Source organism: Crocodylus porosus, unplaced genomic scaffold (assembly GCF_001723895.1).
Source record: "Crocodylus porosus isolate Cpor-Errol unplaced genomic scaffold, CroPor_comp1, whole genome shotgun sequence".
Taxonomy (NCBI): domain Eukaryota; kingdom Metazoa; phylum Chordata; order Crocodylia; family Crocodylidae; genus Crocodylus; species Crocodylus porosus.
The window spans coordinates 47,432,904-47,455,576 of record NW_017728907.1 but is presented as its reverse complement, the minus strand read 5'-3'; the positions used below and the strand labels follow the sequence as shown (position 1 = coordinate 47,455,576).

At 42.6% G+C, this 22,673-nt stretch overlaps 1 protein-coding gene across 3 annotated transcripts in view; it reads left to right on the top strand.

The window, feature by feature from the left end:
* The window catches only part of PIK3R3 (phosphoinositide-3-kinase regulatory subunit 3), a 129,099-nt gene that overhangs the window by 91,700 nt on the left and 14,726 nt on the right, over positions 1-22,673 (top strand). For 2 of the 3 annotated variants that reach the window (XM_019531351.1, XM_019531352.1), the window contains 4 exons: positions 17,381-17,492; positions 20,336-20,434; positions 21,263-21,443; positions 22,020-22,145. In XM_019531351.1, the coding sequence (XP_019386896.1) occupies positions 17,381-17,492; positions 20,336-20,434; positions 21,263-21,443; positions 22,020-22,145 (518 nt within the window). Of the gene's footprint in view, positions 1-4,608; positions 5,419-17,380; positions 17,493-20,335; positions 20,435-21,262; positions 21,444-22,019; positions 22,146-22,673 lie in introns of those variants that run through there. The other variant, XM_019531353.1, reaches the window with a different exon arrangement.

The window sequence follows — 22,673 nt, the reverse complement described above, 5'->3', positions numbered from 1 at the left end:
TGCTCTAACTTATTCTTATCAGTATATAATAGAACGCTTCCTTTCAGAAATCACAATTGTCACAGTAAAATGTGTGTATGTGCATGTTTTAAAAGTTGAAAGTTAGTTTTGTGAACATGGAATGGGTTCTGCCTGTTGATATTTTAGCATTTGACAAATTAATTATTTTAAAATAGTTGGTCCCAACTTGGCATTTTCTTCCTTGCTTTTGTGAGTTGACAAAGTCCATGTCATGCCATTATTTAAATGAAATAAGCCAAGTTGGCTTGGAAGTTGTGCGTCCTCACATGATGGAAGAGAGAGAGCAAGCTTTAAAACATTGCAGAGGCTTCATATTGAATACTTCACATTAACTTAAAGGTGGGGGGGGCTGTAAAATAAGTTGACACTTCCCTTTTAAGTGGCAATGGTAATTAACATTTTTTAAATATGCTTCCTGGTTGTTTCATACATATACACTGACAGCTGCAGACTGAATCCTATTCCTGTTGAAGGGCAAAACTTGTGATATGAATTGGTGCAGTCTTCTTCCTACAGTTATGCTAAGTAATTTCAGCACTTGGAGCTCAAGGTGGCTTCTCCAACAGTGGTAGAGTGGTCAAATCTTGATTTGTTGTATATTCATGCTTGTCCCACCCTTGCAAAGACAGGACTAGGTTATAACAACAGTCTCCTCTTGTTTATCCTGTATCCACTCTGATTACAGAAGTAGTCTATTGTTGAATCGGATTCTGCTCTTGTACCTATGGAAAATCAGAGGACCTCCATTGGCTTTGGTAGATTTATTTGGCCCTTGTAATGGAGGGCAGATTACTTATCAAATTTATGCAAGTGTATGTTTTAAAATTGGAGAAAATGTAAACTTAAAATGAAGAGTATATTTTCTTCACTGTAGAAAGCAAAATTTACACACGTTGTTTGCTTAAAGGTGAAGAACTGAAGGGTCGGTAAAACATTTATATACTTAGCAGATTTTTTAAAACATAGATTTGAACTTAAACTATTGGGGGGGGGACACACACAAGCTGTCATACTACTTGTTGTTTCTAGACTTCCTTACCAGATCTGGCTTTCACTTAATTGCTGTAATCGATTCCTTGCTTTTTTCCCCACATTTTCTGGCTGGCTTTTATGTTCCATCTCTGCTTAATTCTTACTTGTGGTGACCGTAAATGTTAAAGAATATCACTCTTCACCTGCCAATTATGTACCTTGATTCAAACTTCCTTTGCAGGTGAGGAAAACGTAGCCTTCCTACCACAAAGTGAGATTAGTTTGCTGGAATAGGGAAAGACCGCTTTGAAGGGCTGAAACCTTAAATTGCCAGAAAATACTTCCAAGTTATTTATAGATGAGGTGGACAGCAGGATGCATTTGGAGTGTAAGGAGCTGTACTCTGACCATGGGGCTTGAAAAATGTAAGGCTGCTAAAGGTGGTAGAAACTAAAGAGAAATACCCTTATGAGGTGAAACCAACCTTCCAGCTCTCCCTGCTAACAATGGGATGTATTTGGTTTGTTTTTGAGTGATAATTCTAGAATTTGTCTGGGTGGGCTTTCTTCTTGTATCAAGCACCAGCTAGTATGGGCCTAAAATTGAAACTGCTGCTGCCTCCTACCCCTCCCACTTGAAAGAAGGCAGCTTCTGTTGAAGTGCCAAGCATAGTTTTCCAAGTACTAGCAGCAGTCAAGGTGATAGGATTTTCATTAGTTTTGTTGTCCAAAGGCAAAAAAGGTTTTGGGACCAAAGGGTCCTAACTATCAGAAGTGATATTTGCCTTAATTTCACTGCAGCTGCAGTTCATGAAAACTGAGCAGCAGCAGAGATGCTGAATCTTTCTGCCTGCAGACATGTAAAGAAAGCATTTATGTTGGCTTGCGTTTGATTGTCTTTATAGCCGTAAGAGTTGATAGTTGCTATGTTTGTTTTTGTTTTTTACAACAAGCTTAAATTTCTCAGAAATACTTTTTAAAATGGATCTACCACTTCCTGCTAGAAAAGCTTCCTCAATGAGGTGGAGGGGTTTGAGGCTGAGATTATAGGCTATGAAGTTAAAATGTAAGGACATTAGTACACATGGTTAATACTGCAGCACTTTTAAAAGCACCCAGCACTGCCACACATACATTCATATAAATGGTGAAATGCGCATCAGCCCTGAGACTGGCAGTGCTGTGCTTTTGAACTAAAATACATTTAAGGCGTGTTGGTTCAAAAGAGCATTGCCACTGTTTTCTGTGTGCATTTCACCATTTATACAACTGCACACGGCTCAGTGCAGCGCGTGTCGGCTTGCACGCAGAGCAGACTCCATTAATCGAGTCTGCTCTGATGTGCGGGATCTCTGGCACATCACAGTTCAAAAATGCATGTGTATAAATGCCCTGAGAGCTGGGACTTGGTTCTATAACTACGAGGCATTGTATAATCTCTTGCTGACTGCTCAGTCATTATTCAGTGGGTGAAAAATTTCATCCCAATTTCATGGATGTTTCTTGGGATGGATACCTCCTGTTTTGTCTGTTTAGCAGGATTTCAACAATAAATTTATGTTGGTTGAACTTCTGACAAGACATGTATAATAAATCTGCTTGGCAAATATACCTTTTCCATTTCCCAACAGGCAAGAACCAGAGCATTCAGCAGTCTAGAGAGCAGGAAGTGCCAGGGCCTCAAGGATGGAGGTTCCAAGGCCCCTTCACCAAGGAGGAGAAGAGTGGTGGTGGTTAGTGACTCCCTTCTGCTGGGGACAGAAACACTAATCTGTTGTCTGGTTTAGGGTCCCAGGAGGTATGCTGTCTGCCTGGAGTCTGTATTCAGGATCTTGCAGAGAGACTGTAAGAAATCATCCTCGGATCACTTCCCTTTCCAGAGATACCTCCAGGAATGACACTGGGCAGATCAGAGGAGATGGAGGTTCTTGGCACCAGGATTAAAGAGCTCAGAACCTGAATAGTGTTCTCAATCTCCCCAGCAGAATCCAAGGGCCCAGGCACAGACCATTGTGTCATGGGACTAAATGGCTGGATGTGGCTTAAACTGTGGGGTTGACCTGCCTGCTTTTGGAACCTTTGACAGCCAGAAATCTTCTTGGGAAGAGGACTGCTATCAACAAGTGGGATCCATCTAACCAGGACTGGAAAGAGCATCTTTGGGTATTGTTAGGTCAACATAGTAAGGAGGACTTTTTTGAACTAGGTTCCATAGGGAATGGTGAACAAAGCCCTGCAGCAACAGAGCAGAAAATTCGGAGAAATAGGACCAGAAGAAGCAGCTCAACCCTAGGGAAATTGCCAGAGAGCCACAGGATAACAGCAAGTGATTGAAAAGGGAAACAAGTAGGTCAGAATGTAAAATATGTTGGGTGGTGGGGGAAGGGGGGAGTATACAAACACAAGAAGTATAGAGAATGAACAGGATGAGCTGCAAGTCACAGCCTATGAAAAGAACTATGAACTGATTGGTATTTCAGAGACTTGGTGGAACAGCTCTTATGACTGGCATGTCCTTTCGAGATGATAGCCCTCAATATTGACAGGGTTGGGAGAAAAGGTGGTAGTGTCACCTTTTTGTCAAAAATGCTCACGCTTCTTCCCCACTTTACCAGGGAGAAGATAGCAGAGCAGAACATATCAGCGTGAAGATAAAAGGTGAAAGATCCAGCACCCACATAATGGTGGAGGTTTATTATAGGCCACCAAGTCAGGAAGAAGAGTTAAATGAGGCCTGCTTCAAGTAGGTGACAAAATTATCTAAAAGTTGAGAGGGTACTGATGAGAGACTTCAATTTTCCAGGCTTCTGCTGAAGAGCAGCATAGCCAAACATGAAATATTAAGCTGGTCCTGAACTTGTGTGGAAGACAGCTTTTCTGTTCCAGAAGGCTGAGGATACAACTAAGGGATTATCTCTCCTGGAGCTTGTTCTGACCCAATAGGAAAAAATTGATAGAGGATGTGAAGGTGATGGGGAAACTTGAGAGGAAGTGATCTTGTTATGAATAAATTAATGATCCTGAGAGAATTCTGCTGACCTCAGACCAAGAGTCTAGATTTTGCAAAGGTGGATTTCAGCTTACTGGGAGATGACTGGCATGGTGCCCTGGGAAGATGGACTGAAGATAAAGGTGCTTAGGAGGGCTGGAGGCTTTTAAAAAGCACAGTGTTGGAAGCCCAGCAAGAAACTGTTCCAACACAGTGAAAGCATAAGAGTGACAGGAGACCAGCCTGGCTGCACTAAGAACTTCTAGGATGCCTCAAATGCAAACAGAAAGCATTCGGGCAATGGAAAGATGTCCAGGTCACCAAGGAAGCTTACCAGGAAACAGCAAGAACTTGCAGGGACAAAACTAGGAAGGCAAGGGTGAAAAATGAGCTGCCTCTGGCAAGGGAGGTTAAGGACTATATGAAAAGGTTCTGCAAATACTTTGTTCAGAAAAGAGAGAAAAACAAAGCTGTGGGTCTTTTATTAAATAGCCAGAGCGTAATCAACGGCCACTTTTCCTCCTCCACAAAGAAATTTAAGCTACAAAAGTGAAGGATTATTTGGATAAGGAAGGGTACAAGGTGAGGGAAGAGATGACAGCTTTTGATGGAGTGAATTCAAGTCAACAGCACCTGATGAGCTTGCCCCAGGGTACTAAAGGAACTAGCAGAGGAGATCTCATCCCTTTACAGTGACATTTGTGAAGGTGTGGGAGATGGGTGAGATAGCGGAAGACTGGGAAAGGCCCAGTGTAGTTCCCCTCTTAAACACTGAGTTACCCTTGCATCAATACCAAAGAACTTACTGGAGCATATTGTAAGGAAGTCTGTTTACAAGTATCTGGAGGAGGAATGGTGATCACCAGCATGGATTTAGTAAGATGTGCCAAACGTACTTGATCTCCTTTTAACAAAGTAACTACTTGGTGGAGGAAAGAAATGCAGTGCACACAGTGTATCTGGACTTAGCAAGTCTTTTGACAAAGTCCTGTATGATCTCGTAAGCATTTTGAGAAATGTGGCGTAGATGAAGCTACTGTAAGATGAATAGACAACTGGTTCAGTAGTCACAAGCAAATAGATCCATGTCAGCATGGCAGGAGCCTTCAGGTGGCATCTCGCAGGGGTCTGTCCTGGGCCCAGTGCTGTTCAGCATACTTATCGGTCATTTGGACAATGCAAAACTAAGAAGGATCACCAACACACTGGAGGATAGGAGCACAATTCAGAAGGATCTCTTCAGATTGGAAAGCTGAGCTGGAGCTAACAGGCTGAAGTTGCAGCAGTCACTTTAGATTGGATGTGAGGGAAAAACTTCTCATTTAGCATAGTGAGGCAGTGGAATTGATTGCTTTGGGAAGCTGTGGGATCTCTCCATTGTTAGAGGTGTTCAAGAAGTGATTGGATAAGCATTGATCGGGGATGATCTAGGAATAGGTATATCTGTGGCTTACTGTGAGAGTTTCCCATGCTTTTGGGGTTTGCTGGCTGCCTCATGGGGCCAGGAAGGAATTTTTTCTTCCTCCTGCTGCTACATGTGATGGGGAAGGGGAAGTTGGCCTTCCTCAGAAGCATTGGGGGGGTGCCTGTAGCTGAGGCTGAGGACTTAACTGGGGTGTGCCATTGTTCTTGCTGGGACTTGCACCCATAGGTTCCTGGCTAGAAGGTCTTTCCCCACCTTTCCCTGTGGAAGATCAAGTCTTTTGGGTGTGTTGGGGCTGACTGTAGTTTTACTAATAGGTTTGACAATGAATTTGTATAAGATGGTTTGGATAGGGAAGATCCTGCCTCTGGCAGGAGGTTGGACACTAGATGATCTCAGGAGGTTCCTTCCAGCCCTACTCTTCTATGATGCTGTGACTTCTTTCCCACCCCTCCACCCCCAAAGGGGAAAAAAAAAAACTGCTGTAACATAAGATATAGTATTCTTACCCTTTTAGCTCTTGTGTAACAGAGATGATCTTGAATTTGTAAATGTTAATGGAGCCTCAAATTTGAGATCTGATTCTCATTGTGTAAAATATAAAAGGATGGCAGAGGTTGTGAGACTAATACCTTTCATACCTCCATGAAGTGAATTTTGAAAACCTGTTAGTCGGAGACAAAAATAAAAGCAATTAAAAGGGTCATAGAATCATAGAAGTAGGGTCAGAAGGGACCTTGTAGATCTTCAAGTCCAACCCCCCGCCTGGGTGGGAGAAAAAACTGGACTCAAATGAGTCCAGCCAGGTAGGCATCAAGCCTCTTCTTAAAGACCCCCAGGGCAGGAGTCAGCACCACTTCCCTTGGAAGTTGGTTCCAGCTCCTAGCTGCCCTAACAGTGAAGTAGTTCTTGCAGATGTTTAATCTAAACCTCCTCTCCAATAACTTGTGTCCATTATTCCTTGTCATGCCAGGGGGCGCTAGGGGAAACAATGTCTTCCCCCAAACCCTTCTGGTCACCCCTAGTGAGTTTATAGACAGTCACCAGGTCCCCCCTCAGCTTTCTCTTGTGAAGGCTTGAAGAGGTTTCGGTCCCGCAGCCTTTCATTATCGGGTCTGCCCTGTTGTCCCTGGATCACGCAGGTGGCCCTCCTCTGGACACTTTCAATGTTGTCCACATCCCTCCTGAAATGGAGCACACAGAACTGGATGCGGTACTCCAGCTGTGGCCTGACCAGTGTTGCATAGAGGGGGAGGATCACCTCCTTGGTGTACTTGGGATGCACCTGTGGATGCACGACAAGGTCCAGTTAGCCCTGCCAACTGTGACCTCGCATTGTCGGTCCATGTTCATCTTGGATTCAGTAATGACTCCAAGATCCCTTTCTGCCTCTATGCTCTCAAGAAGGGAGTTTCCCATTCTATAAGTGTGCTGCTAGTTTCTACTGCCTAAGTGCGGCACCCTGCACTTGTCGGTATTGAAACGCATCCTGTTTATGTTAGCCCGCTCCTGTAACCTATCCAGATCTTGCTGCAATCTTTCCCTCCCTACTAGTGTGCTCACCTCACCCCAAATTTTGGTATCATCAGCGAATTTAAACAGGTTGCTTTTCACCCCGTCATCCAGATCGCTGATGAAGAAATTGAACAGCGCAGGCCCAAGGACCGAGCCCTGGGGGACTCCGCTGCCCACTTCCCCCCCAGGTCGAATATGACCCATCCACCACCACCCTCTGAGTGCGACCCTTGAGCCAATCTGCAATCCATCTGACTGTAGGCATCAATGCCACAGTCGCCTAGTTTTTTTTTAATGAGGATGGGGTGGGAGATGGTGTCAAAGGCCTTGCTGAAGTCTAGAAAGACCACATCCATGGCAACACCTGCATCCATTGCCTCTGTGACCTTTGTGCCTTTGGGTCACAGAATGAAAAACAGTTCAGGTGAACTAGATGCATGCAACTACCGAATAGTCTTAGGAACCTTGTAGCTAGTAACTTGGCTGGGCAGAATCATTCCTGGCAGTGGGCAGACTCCTACTGTCCTCAGTGACAGTCTTGCCTACATTGGGACTTATCGGTGTACCCACTGTTATGTGTATACTTGTGTGACATTTGCTTTTATTTTCCTCTGTTCAGTCAACTTATTCTGCAGATCATTTCTCCAATTTTAAAAGATATAGATAGCTGATAAACCATTATTGCTAGGACCTACCAAAATCGCGATTTTTATGGACTTCACAAAATTCGGCATTGCTTGTGAAATCAGGGGGAGGGGGGGGCACTTACTGGAAATAAAGTGTCCTTGGGGACCACTAGGGCCCCTCAGCCAATCAGATGCATGGACCTGCCACGCTCCACCCACTAAATGGCTTCCAGCCCTATATTATGCCTGCAAAATTGGCTGGCAGCTGCCCTGAATTTGGTAGGTCCCTAGTTACTGCCATTAATGCATATTAATTGGGAAAGCTAGGTATTTGTTTTAGAAAGGTATTCCTGCAGCCATGTTCCTGACCTCATCTTGTTTTAATCATTCAGCGAGTTGTTCTTTCTAGCCCTTTGTTTCAGTAGGGTTCTTGGATGCTGTCACCTTGGACCTTCATCAGTGTTTCCATGCTTCACTGTTTGAGGTTGGATTCATCTGATGCCAGAAAAGTGTTTTTTGCTATGTCAGAGCAGGCTGTGAAACTTGGCCCCGTTTTAAGAAAAGGTGCATTTAAAGTAGCTTTTGGGAGTTCCTTCTCCTGGTTTATAAATATATAAGCTACGGAGTTTAGACTTAACTGGAGAACCAGTTTTTATTGTCTGTCTGAGAAATCGCTGTCAGTCCGCTATTGCCTTGGGAGGCATTATCTAGTCCTGCTTTTCATCTTCCATTTAAGCATTTGTAATAAGCATCTTGTCATAATTTTGGGTGCCAAATTGAGATTTGCACATAGTTATGTAGTCAAGAACTGTATTCTTTCCTCCTCCCTGTAACATGCTGCATCTTAATGGAACATTGTTGAATGGGAGAGGTTTGGTTTATGAGGGACAATGTCACACTTATCTATAATTTGTTACATTGTTAGGTTTGCTATTGGTGTACTTCAGGGTTATGTCCAGAAAGCAGGGGGAAGTGTTACAGTGTTTTAAGTTCACAATGAATAATGAATATATGTAGTCATGGAGTTCAAGTAAGGTCCCAAATGACTAAAGGTGCAAATATAGTGCTTTTCTTTTGAGGAAGGGAAGAAGGAGAATCCAGGGAACTACAGACCAATCAGCCTGACCCCAGCTTGTGGAAAGATCATGGAGTTAGGTCCTCAAGGAACCTGTTGCAAAGCATCTAGAGAAGAACAAGGTGAATGGCCAGCTTGGGTTCACCAAGAGCAAGTAAACCCTGAACAACCTGACTTCCTTCTATGATAAAGCAGCAGGTTCTGTGGATGGGGAAGAGCAGTAGGTGTGATATACCTTGGCTTTGTCACAGCTTTTGACACCATGTCCCATGACTTTCTCCCTAAGCTAAGGGAATGCAAACTAGACTAAAGTACTGTAAGGTGGATATGTAACTGGTTGGATCATTGTGTTCAACAAAGAGACATGGAGCCACTCTGAGCTCTCCTCAGCTGAGAGGAGGTATTAAGTGGGGTTGCCCAGGGGTCTGGTTTGGATCCATTATTGTTTATTACCTTCATTAATTGTTTGAATGAAGCAAGCCATTACTTGCTTAGCAAATTTGCAGGTGACTTCCAGTTGGGTGTAGTTAGGTCTGCTGGAGAACAGGACTAAGATCCAGAATGACCTAGATTGATTGCAGACCATTTCTCCAATCTATCTGAGATTCAACAAAGGACAAGCCCAAAGTCCTGCACTTGGGATGGAATCACTGCATGCACAAATGCAGGTTGGAGGATGACTGGCTAGGTTATAGTACTATAGGAAAGGGACCTGGGGGTTACAGTAGACCATAAGGTAAATATGAACCAGGAGTGTGCTCTTGTTGCATTTTTTGCAGTTGGCATACTGGTTGTATTAACAAGAGTATCACTTGCAAATCAAAGGAAGTAATTTTTTTCTCCAGCACTGGTGAGTCCTCTCCTGGAGTATTCTCATTTTGGGCCCCCACACTTCAAGTGGGTTGTAGGCAGTTTGGAAAGAGTCCAGTGCAAAGCAATAAAAATGATTAGGGGCCTGGAAGGCAGGGCTTGTGCGGAGAGACTGAACGACTTAAGTTTATTTACTCTGGAGAAGAGAAGGGAGTGGGGGGTGAGAAGGGACTTGATAAGTCTTCAAACACCTGAAGGGCAATTGCAGAGAAGATGGAGATGGGTTCTTTGGCTGTATGGGACAGGACTAGGAGCAATGGCCTCATGCTTCAGCAGGGAAAATCTTGGCTGAAGATATAGGAGCAACTGTCTGACTGAGGTGGTCAAGCATTGGAACAGGCTACCTAGAGACATTTCAAGAACAGGTTAGACAAACAGTTGTGCTGATCCTGCTTAGATCAGGGGGCTGGACTAGGTGACCTTGTGAAGTCCCTTCCAAACCCTATTTTTCTGTGATCCTAATAAAGCCAAAATATGGTCTGGAGACTTCAGCCTTGAGGAAAAATACATGTATTATTAAAAGCCTCTGCCTGTCTCCTTTGAACAATTAGCAGAGGTGGAACTAGCAATGCTAGCAGCCCAAGAGACGTTGTCCAGTGCTGTGGGGTTGGCAGAATGCCATGAGGGTCCAGAGCTAGTGCCCCACTTGTTCTGCCCTAGTTACCCTACTGATAATTAGTGCTGCTAAGCATCTGCCCTGATTTTACGCTCCTGCTCCTGAACACTCACTAGCCTGCCATTTTGGACCCTAGCATATTGGTCCCATCAACTTTTAAACATCTCTTATGAATACAATCTAGCCACTGCCTTTGGCTTTGGCAGACTGCAAGCACACTTGAGATGGAGATCCTATCTGTTGCCCTTTCTTGAAAGCTAAGAGCTGTTAGTCTTGGGTAGGCCTGTGACTAGTATCAGCCCACCCAGATTCCCCATGGTTTAGTAAACCCCTTATCCTACATGGTGTAGAGCCTAACAGCAGAGGAATGAGAAGTAAGAATGCCTGTGAAATGAGTCGGTTTGCTGTTATGGGCTGCAATGCATTCATATGTTGGGGAATGTAAGTTTGAGTTTGGAGAGTAGTCCTAAGCAGGGAAACAAACAGTAATACTGGAAGAAGTGGACTCTGATAGTAAACCTTCAATCTAGAGATGGCTAGCTTGCATTTGTTGAGTGGGTGGGGTGGTGGTCAGGAACTAGCAAAGTAACTCCATGTGCAATTCCATGTGAGGAGCACTTTTGTGGCAATAGAGATAGATGACCTTTGAATGGTAGACTGAAAAGTCTTCCATTAAATGGAGGCTAAATTCCAAAAAACTTTGTTTTAGACACCTCAGTTTCAAAGGAGGTTTGTAGTAAACCCTTTGGTTCTTGTTTTTTTTCTGACCAGATTTCTGTAGGTTAAAGCTCCCTTCCGCAGAGTTTGGGCCTGGTGTGTGAATAGCGATATGGTTAGTCCTTTCCCCAGAACTTCCAGTCTTGAATTCCCTGGTACATTTGCGTTGACTGACAGTAGCGTCTCACAGTGAAACCATGGTTCTTTATTCTCAAAATGGCTTTCAACTTCTCATATGCACAAATATAAATTGGGAAATATGAATTCTTTATTTTGAATAGAAGTCGAGACCTCCTCATATGCATGAGGCACAAGGACTTTGTGAAGCTTTAGTTTTTGGACCTAACAAGGGATGTAAGGAGTGCGGTCCATCTGGCCATGTTGGCACAGTAGATTTGGAACTGTATTTTTCAAAGTTAATCAATGCCAAGGGAATTTACTTTTTTAAATCTTTTTAGCATTTTGTGTCCACGATTCTGAAGCAGACCTGCTTCTTGATGTCTAATAGTACAGAATGTGTTAAGAGCTGCTTTGTTAACATTTACAGTTAAGTTTTTTATGAAACTATCAAATCTTTCTGGAAGAAGTCAGTTGGGGAGGAATGAAGATTTAGCAGCTGACAGACTTGAAGGCCACATACTTGTCAGTTCACTTCTGGGGAAAAGTAGTAATCATTGTGACACCTAAATTATACCTTAACATGGTACATTTAACTTTACTTAAATGTTCTAGAAATCTATGGATGTGAATACCCTGCTCTTTTTTCCTTTCAAATCAGCTCTTTGCTGCTGAAAGACTAACAAACACAATAGGTTGATTAAAGTATTTATAAGTATGCCTTCTGATCGAATTATGTGCCCTATCCCCACTCTCTAGCTTTATAATCTTATAGATGGAAGCAACTATTAAATAACCAAGGAAGAGAGATCACTGGGCTAGCTCTGCTAGGATTGTTGGAATTAACAGCAGATATGAACATAATCTTTTTTAAATTGACCTCTGAGGCATAGAATCAGAATAGTTTGTACGTGTACACTGCCTTGAACTGTTAAGTGGAACTTCTCTGATGGCACCAATGGTGGGGACCTGCACTTCACAAAGGAATATTCCAGTCTTCCTTTTTCAGAAGTTTCGGGTGTTTATGGTGTTCCACTGCAAAGTAATCACAGTGTCTTGGATTGGACGGTGGTATAACGCATCTCCTCGCTGCCCTCCCAGCTGGTCCTAAATGGAGGTAGACATTTCAGCCATATTCCTTGCTGGCAGCCCTGAGGATTTTCATTCCAGGGACTATCTTGGGAGCAGGCAAGCTTAGGCACTTCTGACTTAAAATTAATTTATAAAGTGTATTTCTACCTTGTCTTCTGCTTGACTTGAGACAAACATGGCTAACTACCCCTCTTTGCAGACTGGGCATAGCCAATAATCAGTTTGACTTCGGTGAGGCAGTGTAGCTGAGAGGACAGTGAACCTTTTCTGTCTGTGTTAAGCACCTGACTTGCTTTGCCAACAAATATATGAATAAAAGGCTACCTAGCTTTACAGGTGAGAAATGTTTTTATAATCTTTTTTTGCTGTGGAAGGTACGTAGATACCATAGCAATAGGTATAGTAAGAGCACATGCATACCCCCCACACACACACACTCACCCAGCGTCCTGAAGCAGTTGAGGTTGTTTTTACATGACGTAAGGGCAAATAAAAGGGAGTGGAAGACTGGCGTCTTTAGTGGGCACTTGAAGGTGTGTGGCAAAGTATCTGACTGGATGGGATATATGTAATCAAGCTGGTAAAGAGAAAAAAAATCAAGCAATATGGGCTTTCATGGTGGGGAAATTTCAGTTCCTCAGAATTTCTTGACAAGCATTGTATTTGTAAAGTTTTCCATTTCAGTGAACTCCACAAATACAGGCCAGGCTATGATGGAAACCTGCCTGGTTTCTTGCAAGCATTCCTGGCATTTCTGAAATAAAATATCATGGAGTTTCTGTTGTATGTCAGTGTGAGTTGACTGTTGCTCCAGATTTATTTTATTTTTTTTAATTGAAATACGTTTGTTTTTTTTTAAAACCGATACAAACTCACAAAAGCCCAGGCAATGAGGAGAGCTGTAGAAAGTCCTTGCCAGTCCTGTTGCACACCTACAGCTTTCCTCATTGCCTAACTTTTGTGAGTTCGAACCAGTTTTTATGAGGTTGCAACATACTTTGTAGTGAACTCTTATATGCGTTCATAGGGTTTTACTTGAGGTTAGGCTTGGGATTAGAGTTGAGAATTTGACAAGGATTTGTGGAATAGAGGTACAGCTACTGACAGAAAATCTTGTGTCGGTAGCACTGCATGAACTGCAGTCAGCAGGTGCATGTAAGATTTCTTGGTTACAGGATAAAAAAAATCACTTAATAGAATTTGAACTACTTTGTGATGAACAAAGTTACCTTTTCCCTCTTCTGCTTTTTCCATGTGCAATACAAAAGTTTTTCAGTTCCAGCTTGAATAAGTGATTAAAAATGACCCTCCCTACATCTTACGAGGAAAATGGCTATTTGCACCAGAGTTTTTCAACATTAAACTCCTTTTTCCTGTTTTGAGTAGATTGGTCAACAGGAACAAATGAACTAAGGAAAGTTGAAAGAATCTAATTAAACTATAGTGCAACCTCATTATAAACCTGGGTTACAACAATCCCAGCAGCAGGATCAATTCCTTTTTTTTTTTTTTTTTCATTATGATGATGCAGCCAATCCCTTCTTATATCAAACACTTTTTAATGATGTTTTCTCCTGGTCCATGAGGGTTTGTTATGACTAGAGGTTGTACTTGCATATAAAGTGCAAAGGGCATGGAATGTATGTGGAGTGAAATTTCACTAACTTTTTTTACCTTTAAGAATAATTTTATGATTTTTAAGTAGATATTATAATCCTAACTATGGAGTAGCTTGGTACTTCTGTAAACGCCACTGTAAAAAAAATAAATAAATAAAAAAATAGAGCAGTATGATTTCTACCATTTCTTTCCCCGTCCCTCCCCCCATTTTGATTAACCAGCTTTCTTGAAGCTGGTATCCAGTTTGGGTTTCATTAGTTCATTGTAATCCACTTGCCCCAAAAAGTGTAGTGTGAAGGCAGAGGTGGGGGGTCTAACTACCCCTTTCTAGAGCTCCCAACTAACTTGATGAACATCCTGTATGACACAGAATTGACCTAATCATTCTGGTTAGGAGCCAGGGTTCTGCATAATAGCACAGCAAGAGGTAATCGGGTAATCTTACATTTTATCAAGATCTTTTCTGTGCTTTCCAGTGCATAACTTATCCCTAGGAAAATACCAAAAGAAAATGAATTAAGCTATGCAGACATTCTTAGTCTTACTGGCATCTGTTTTAAAACTGTAAATTAAAGTTTAATTAACTGGTAGGCTTTTATCTTGTATGCAGATACTGCTGCCAGAGAAGAAGCTGACTGATGAACTAGATGCTATTTGGTGACTTAGCGTAACAAGAATCAAGGCATTTTTGCTTTTTTGTGTGGAAGTTATGGTGTTGACTTGGACCTTTAACTGCTCCTGAATTAGTACTGCTAAAAAAAAGAAACTGACGCTTGCACACTTTCTAGATTTACACAATTCTTCCATTACAAAGGGGCAGCAAAAATACTGCGCAACACTTCAAGTGAAAAGGTGAAGTAAGTGAATATCCACTGTAACTAGTGATATACTTCTGTGCAGTTGCATCAAAGGTTATTTTGGACCACATTCATTTATCCAGTGAGAAGTGGAGGAAATTCTAGGAATGTTTGGCTGACATGCCTAGCCCTTCATGCTTTTTCTTTATAGTATTTAAATTTTGGAAGCTTGCAGCATCTAGTCTCCCTGTGCACCTAAGAAAAAGGCTTCAGAAAATCCCTTGGCTGAAGTCTAATCAATATGCTTTGGTTGGGAGTGGAAATTCGGTTTCGCTTCTGCAGAGTAGTTGGGCTAAAACTACCTGCTGGAAACAGCAGAGCTACATTCTGTGCCCTGACGTCAGCAACGTACGATCCCAACTCTGTCCTGCCATTGGCTGAAGTGCTGCTTTCATTAAAAGATTAGCTTTTTCCAGCTGACTCTCATTTGGGATTGGGGTTTAGCTCGGAAATCAGGTTGCTGGTGGGGCTGGGGAGAAGTTAAGAGTTGCAGATGAGGGAGCTCGGGTAAAGCAGTGTAGTGGGGGAGGGTTAACATACAGATCAGTTCTCTCATGCATGGGCAGTAATTTGGTGATGCATGCCAGGCAGGCACTGAAGTCTGGACTAGATTGGATCTGATCTGATCCCTGCATGGATACAAGGAGAGAGAGGTCTTGTTTTGTTACTGGGGTTTTTTGTGTGTGTTTGTGGAAAAGCTGCTAATTGAAGGTCTTCTGTGGAAGTTGGATTTGTGTTTTCTTTTTAATATTCTTATGGAAACAAAGTCTCCATTCTCATTTAAGGGGGGGCGGGGTTATATTGGGAGTGGGCAGATGCCTTGATCTGGATTTTCAGTGCCATTTTGTGAAAGACTAGCTCTCCCCGGTACTCCAAGCAAGGTACATGAAGGTAGTTTCAATTCCTACTCAGTAACATTTGTATAGTATTTCTTAGTGTTGTGCAAGCAAACTGCAGTAGTTAGCCATAGTGCCACATTCAGTCATAGGTCAAGCAAGTCACTTACAACCACTGGTGTTGCATCCTCCATGCATAAAAGCTGATGTTGGCTCACAAGATTCCCAAACAACTAGACATTCCCAGCTGAGCTAGCAAAAAGACTCCAGATGCTGCTGCTTTAACATTCAGGCCCCCAGAATGAATGCTGCTATCTGAATTGGGTGTTTGGTCAGCACCCCCGGGGTGCCGTCACCTGGGTCAAGGTTCAGGTTTAGTTTAGATGGGCTGAATCCAGGCACTTGCTGGTTTGTCTGGTAACAGTGAAGTTACTGTATGCTGGCTGGTCAGCATGAAATGGCATTGGAAACTGCAGTTGGTGCACTTTTTTTGTGGGAGGTGTGGTTCAGAGGTGAACAGAAAATGGCTCCAAGTAGCACCTTTCTCAGTGTCGAACCATCCTGAAGTGCAACTACACATCAAAAATCTTGTGAACTGTCACAGTTACACTCCTGCGTGTGCATTAGGATTGACCATTAGCAAGGCTGTAGCTCTTCACATACCCCTCCTAGCAAGCAGTTTGTTAAACTGCTGTTGGCAAATGTGCTAGCTTTGTACCACACTAGACTGGGAATAGTATTTGAACTAGTAATTGTTTCTAAATGTTTTAGAGTTGGTCTCATGAAAAGCTTAAATTCAGTTTAGGCTTAAGATTGCGTAGCCCTGGGAAGGGCTTTGAGATAACTAACAACAGTATTTTAGACTTCTATTAATGTATTTGAGCCCTGAATGGCAGCAAATGATGATGCATCAGCATAGCTGTTACTGTGCAGGCAGCCTAGTATGATGTATACACCTTCATTAAACTAATACAGTGCAGTATGTAGGAATTCAAACTGACAGTAGGGAAAGAGCCTCAGTATTGTGTATGTTGCCGTCACTGCCTATTTGAGAATACAAGTAAAAGATCTCTGCGTTTGAATGCACTACAAGGACCTTTCAGTTAGTTACACTTGCCCTGTCCTGTACTTGGTTAGCTGGTTAAAAACAAATTAATCCCTGACTGAAACCAGTTCTGTTCTTTACTGTATGTGCATTGATACCCGTTTGTTCTCAGCTTGGAGAGCTGTTAGTTTGGTTAGGGCTAAACTGGTCTTGAACTAGCCTTCTTCCCCTCCGGCTTGCTTGTCCAGCGGTTTCCAAGAGGAAGCTGGACAGGCACTTGGCTGAGATGGTTTAGTTAGGGCTGATGCTGCCTTGAGCAGGGGGCTGGACAAATTACAAGACATGCTCTCATGAGGCCCCTTCCAGCACTACTTTCCTCAGACCACCATCCTAAACGTTGTGCTGTGGGTGGAGGATGGGTACCACGCTCCAATTTTTCCCTTTGCTCTCACCATCCAGAAAGGCTGGCCTGGCATAGGCATGCCCTCCTTCCTGCGTTCTTTGAAAAGCTGTAGCAAGGATCACCGCACATGTAAAAAGTGCAGCTTCTGCAGCAGCCCCCCCATACACTATTTCCAGGCTGTCCTTAAAGCCCTTCATATATTGTTTGTCAGTGGTGAGCAACTCATCTTTCCAGATTATCATGACTTATCTTGAGTTCTCAGAGCAAGAGATTGTGCTTCAGTGATCTTTCCCCCACATTTATTCCATTTAGAGAGGAGCTCAGCTTGCTTGTCATATGTTGGAATGGTATAAAGGACTTCTTCTTTCAATTATGAAACCCATTCATTTTGAGAGAGAGAGAGAATGCATCCAAGTTCAAGGGGTCTGCCCCCACATTCGTCACTGGCAGGTCTTATAATTTTTTTCTTTTGCTAACACACATTGTAAGGCAAAGCCAAAAATGCAGTTTAACCAAATCTCTTGACTCTGTTTTATATCATGTTACCAGAACCTTAGAAGTTAATACAATCTGTTGTTCTTTTTCAGCTCTTCCTCCAAAGCCTCCAAAACCAATGACTCCAGTCAACACAAATGGGATAAAGGACAATTCCAGTTTCTCTTTGCAGGATGCTGAATGGTACTGGGGGGACATCTCAAGGTAAAGAACATTCATATTTGGAGTAGAATGAGCTTTTTGAGCTCTATTCCCCTCTTCAATCTGTTCATGTTCTAACAGCTTTTTGGAGCAGGAACTCATTCAGGCCCAGATTCAGCAGAGCATCTTATTGTGCTGAAGTACTTTACTGAATTGAGAGCAATGTTTTGCATTAATTTGCTCAATTATCATTAGTTGGAGAATAGTAGCTCACAGTCTTGATGCTGGAAAGCTAAGTTCATAAATCATGCCACAGAATTAAAGTTGCTTTTAATGTAGCTGTTGGGGGCATGAAGAAAAGCTATCCAGAATATATTGGCTAAAATAATATGTTCTCAGATCTATTACTCTTCTTTAAGAAAATGTTTTTGATTGCCAATTATTTAGTATTTGTTTTCATATTGTTGAATAGAAATATTGTTTGCAGAGCTGTTATGGTACATAAACTTTTAAACTGGGGTCATTGAATATAGCCCACAAGCCAGGTCCAGTCTGTGGAGTCAGTATCTCTAGCCTGGTGAGCTGCTGGTGGTCACTGGGTGGTGGGGCATGGGGCTGAGGAGCATGACCTGCTGCAGAATCTGGGGCCCTTCAGCCCAGGTGGACATGGCCATTAGTGGCAGGAGAGTGAGCAAGGGCTGACCCAGCTGTGGTTGCATATTGGCCACTTTGCCCATCACTGTGGCAGCCACAGTTCCTCAGCCAGTGGGGCCCCACAGCCCTGTACCAGACCTAAAACCAGAGCTGTCGCTGCTGTGTGCTCCATGCTGGAGCCAGAGCTGCCACCCCAGCATGAAACGCATGTTGGTAGCAGCAGCTCCAGCTTCTGCATGGGTTGTACAGTGAGAGCAGGAGCTGCCACTGCTGCATGCACCAATTGGGTACTGGAGCCACTGCTACTGCTAGAGTCACCCCTTGCCCTAGGCTGGATCCAGCCCTCTAGGAGCCCCATGGTCTAGATCCGGCCTGGGGCAGGAGCAGAGTTTGACATCCCTGCTTTAGACTGTCAGTACTGCAGCACCCACTGGATTAGTCTAAACCTTTTCCCTAAGCCAGCCACCTGTAACCTACTGGCAATTTCCTTTGTGCTTGAGAAAAGAAGTGGGCTATGGAACAGGCTCAGAATATGAAAGATCAATTATTTGGCAGACTAAGCTGGGAAGTGAGTACCTTTCTACTGTCGACTTAATTCCTTGGCTATAGTCATACAAAGGCGCTTGGACGTGAAATTGGTAGGGGGAAAACAGGTGGGCCTAGGCTCTGAGCACAAAAAGGTTGAACTCTGTTGTGCATAATATTCAGCCTTCTTTCCTTTCACATGATGGCAAGTGTTTGGCAGTAACTTTGTTATCCCCACTAACTGCTTGGAGCCCTAACAAAGGGAAATAATCTTCCAATCCAACTTGTACTACCATTTCTCAAATAATCACGTTCTAAGATGATATGAATAGGGAATGCCACAACTAAGGCATTTAGTGAATAATGCTAAACCTTCACTGAAAAATCCTGTAGTCTCACTTCACTCACACTAGTTCTGCATAGGTTTTGCTCCACTGATGTTGCCAGAGTCATTGATCTGGCTGTAAATATCAGGATGAGACCTAGTGCATACACGGGCTATGCCTGTTGGCCTTCTGGGTCCACTGCAAGGGTCTCCTGTGGAGAGGGGTGGAGGGTTGAGATCCTTAGTCGAGACCTTCTAGTGTGAGCTTTGTCCTCAGCCCAGTGCACTGTTCTAGAGAATGCAAGGCAAGCTTTCCAGCTAATTTTGGCTGTTACCGATAAATACAAACTTTTATGGCTTGGGAAGGAATACTTCCTTACTGAGTGCCATCAATATCTGATAATTGGAATTGCTCTTCTCAATGGACAGTCTTTTAGGGTAGACAACTGCAAACAAAGGACACTTGAAAGGAAAAAAACAAATTCCAATAGCAGCATCTGCACTAAAATATTTATGATCCCATTCACATCTTAAAATGAATTCCGTTTCCTGCCTTATGCATGCTGTTGGGGGTACATGCTTCCAGTCTAATAATATTTCTAAGGTGCTTCTAAGATTCCTATGTCAAAGGTACAATAAATAGCAAAGTATGGCATGTAAAGCAGGTATCCTTAAAATTTAACTAATGCTTTAAAACTTGGTGTGTTTGTTTTTAAAATGTTGTTTTTAGAGCTGTTACCAATTCCAGAAAAACTTCTCTCTCAATTAAGAGTCTGTGACCCAATTATCTCCTTGCTTGGGAGTATTCTAAGTAATGAGTACTTCAACTGAAGCTAGTGGAGTTACAGTGGTCAAAACTGCAGTAAATGAGAGCAAAGCTATGCTGTGTCAGCAATGAGTAGCCTGAAATTCAGAGTTGTGTGATATTCTGGTCATTTGGAGTGACGGTGCCAATGCCAATTTCTTACCACGTGGGAACTGGCTTCACAAAGGGCACCTATTTCCAGTGTGGATTTAAAAGTGAGTCAATACAGTGAAAGGTTATAAACTTGGGTGAGTTCTGAGGCCCAGATGCTTCTGTTGCTTAAACATAACTTCCTTTCGAAAAAGTAGTTGAGTGCAGTTGCTGTTTTTTGCTGACACTGTACAAGTTCAAACCTGCTTAATATTTCTGTTTGGCCTTAACGGTCACCTTATCTCCTGTAGAGATCCTGTGCTTGAAAGGGGTGTCTTAAAAAGCAAACATTCACTTGTTAAATTGCATAATATTTTTGAAGGCAAAATAGGAAACCTAACACCTTACACACCCTGGCTTTGACCCCAGTCTGAATGTCTGTCTGAAAGTGAATCAAACCTCTACCACTTCTAATTTTACACTGCTTTCAACCTTTAATTTCTCCAGAGAAGAAGTAAATGACAAATTACGAGACATGCCAGATGGAACATTCTTGGTGCGAGATGCATCGACCAAGATGCAGGGAGACTACACTCTGACATTGCGGTAAGTATTGGGGCTTTCATAGGGACTTTCAGGTGCCATGCTAGCATATTTAATATAAACATTTTACAGGAAGCTATAACACCAGAAGTCTTAGTAACACTTTCTTGTAAATTCAGGACTAGGCCTTTGAAACAAGCAAACAAATGACCAACTGCCATGCGTCTTCCCATTGTTTAGTTGTTCATTACTATATGAACTAGCTCTCTTGTAAGCATGGTGAAAAGGAGTTCTATAATGTGTTGAAAGTTCTAGTAGGAGGGAACAGAGTCTGATCTCACTCTAGAGTATAATTCTACAGAATCTTTGACTGTATTTACCAAAGGTGGAATTTGCCATATCTTAGCTCTGTGGGGTAAATGTTTGCCTTTTCTTGGAAATATTAAAGTCCCCTAGAGCAGAGATCAGCAACCTTTAGGAAAAGTGGGCAGACATAATACCACTCACTCCATAATTTTCAAACAAGTTTGGGCTTTTTATATGGCTCCCTTGCTGGCCCTCGAACATCCGTTCTTCTGGAGAATTTCTAGTTAAGCTCCATCTTAAATTCAGTAAGTGGATCCCAGAATGTACATGGCAAGTGACTTTTACTTCGTTTGAACATCAGGAAATACTGAAGTTTGCAGAGCCTGTAACTTATTCTTTATATACTACTGAATATTAGGTACTTTTACTTAAAGTGAAAGTAAAAAATTGACTAGTTTTTTCAGATTCTTATCTTAGAATTGCTCTGTCGTCTCCATGAAGAATGTTGGTATGAGTGGCCACAGTCTGTGTTGGGAGGAGATAACGTGCACAACAAAGCATCTAAGCTAGTATTTTGCCTTCCAGGAAGGGTGGCAACAACAAATTGATCAAGATTTATCATCGGGATGGAAAATACGGTTTTTCTGATCCACTAACATTTAATTCTGTCGTGGAGCTGATAAACCACTACCGCCATGAGTCTCTTGCTCAGTACAATCCAAAGCTTGATGTGAAGTTGATGTATCCGGTATCCCGGTACCAACAGGTGAGGTTTCCAGATAGAGGCAAACAACTGATAGCTGATACATGTGCTGTTCATTGGTTTTCCTGGCCATAAAATTTTGACTTCTCTGTGTAGAGCCAGGGCTTTAAGCTGACTTCCCCCTTCCCTACCCCTATTCCCTCCATGCTATGCAGGCATCTGAGCAAGACTCTTCACAGTGTTAGAGCAGGTTTCCAAAAGGTCTCCGTCTCTTTTTAATCCAAAAAAAAAAAAGCTTTGATCTCTTCTCCTGTCTGCATTTTTCCTTATTGTCCCTCTTTCCCCAAGGGGCCACTAGGCAGCTTAAGACCTTAAGTATTTATTTCAGTTTAATTAATATTCTTTGGTGCTGTTCTCAGAGTTCCATATTCCTGAATACTTGCCTTTTTAACAGTGGATTTTTATTTTTTTGCTTTGCTAGAGCTGGCTGTCTCTGCCCTGTGCTTTTAGAAGCTTAATGTAAAAATAGTTGCAAACTGAATTGCAGAAATACGAGTATTTACTAGGCAGACAAGTAATGCTTGAAGAAACAACTTTAAAGACTTCCCTGCTTGCTTTTTTTTTCTCTGGCATGTACAGGATCAGTTGGTAAAAGAAGATAATATAGATGCAGTTGGTAAAAAGCTTCAAGAATACCACTCCCAGTATCAGGAGAAGAGTAAAGAATATGACAGACTCTATGAAGAATACACCAGAACATCACAGGTTGGTTCCTAGACTGTCTGTTGGTCATTACAGGAGCTGTCTGACAAACATAACTTTTATCCATAGAAAGACAGAAAAACAGGTTACTAAAAGAAAATGACTGGCAAAGCCACATGTAGTAAACAACCTGAGGAAATAAAGACAAAGCCTAACCAAAAAATATTTTTGGTTTAGTCTTGTAGTGCGGCAGGTCAGTTTCAGAGTTATCAATTACATTGCCTTTATTGACCAAATGTTTTATTCTCTGAGCTTCTGTACTATGGCATAGTGCAGTGGCAGCGGGGAGAGTATCAGCCAGTAATCACACTGTCATAGGCAGTGCCTGGGCTGTGCATTCCTTCAGCAGCTGGCCAAGGGTGTCTCTAGGCACCGTATGCCCCAGTGCCTTTTTATATAAGAATCAAGGGCTATGTCTAGACTAGAAAGTTACTGTACTTGACAGCAGCATGCTCAAACACGCCTAGCTGCTTAGCATGGACTGCCTGCTGAACTGGAAGTGGTGTAGCCCAGACATGCACAAAAGTCTCA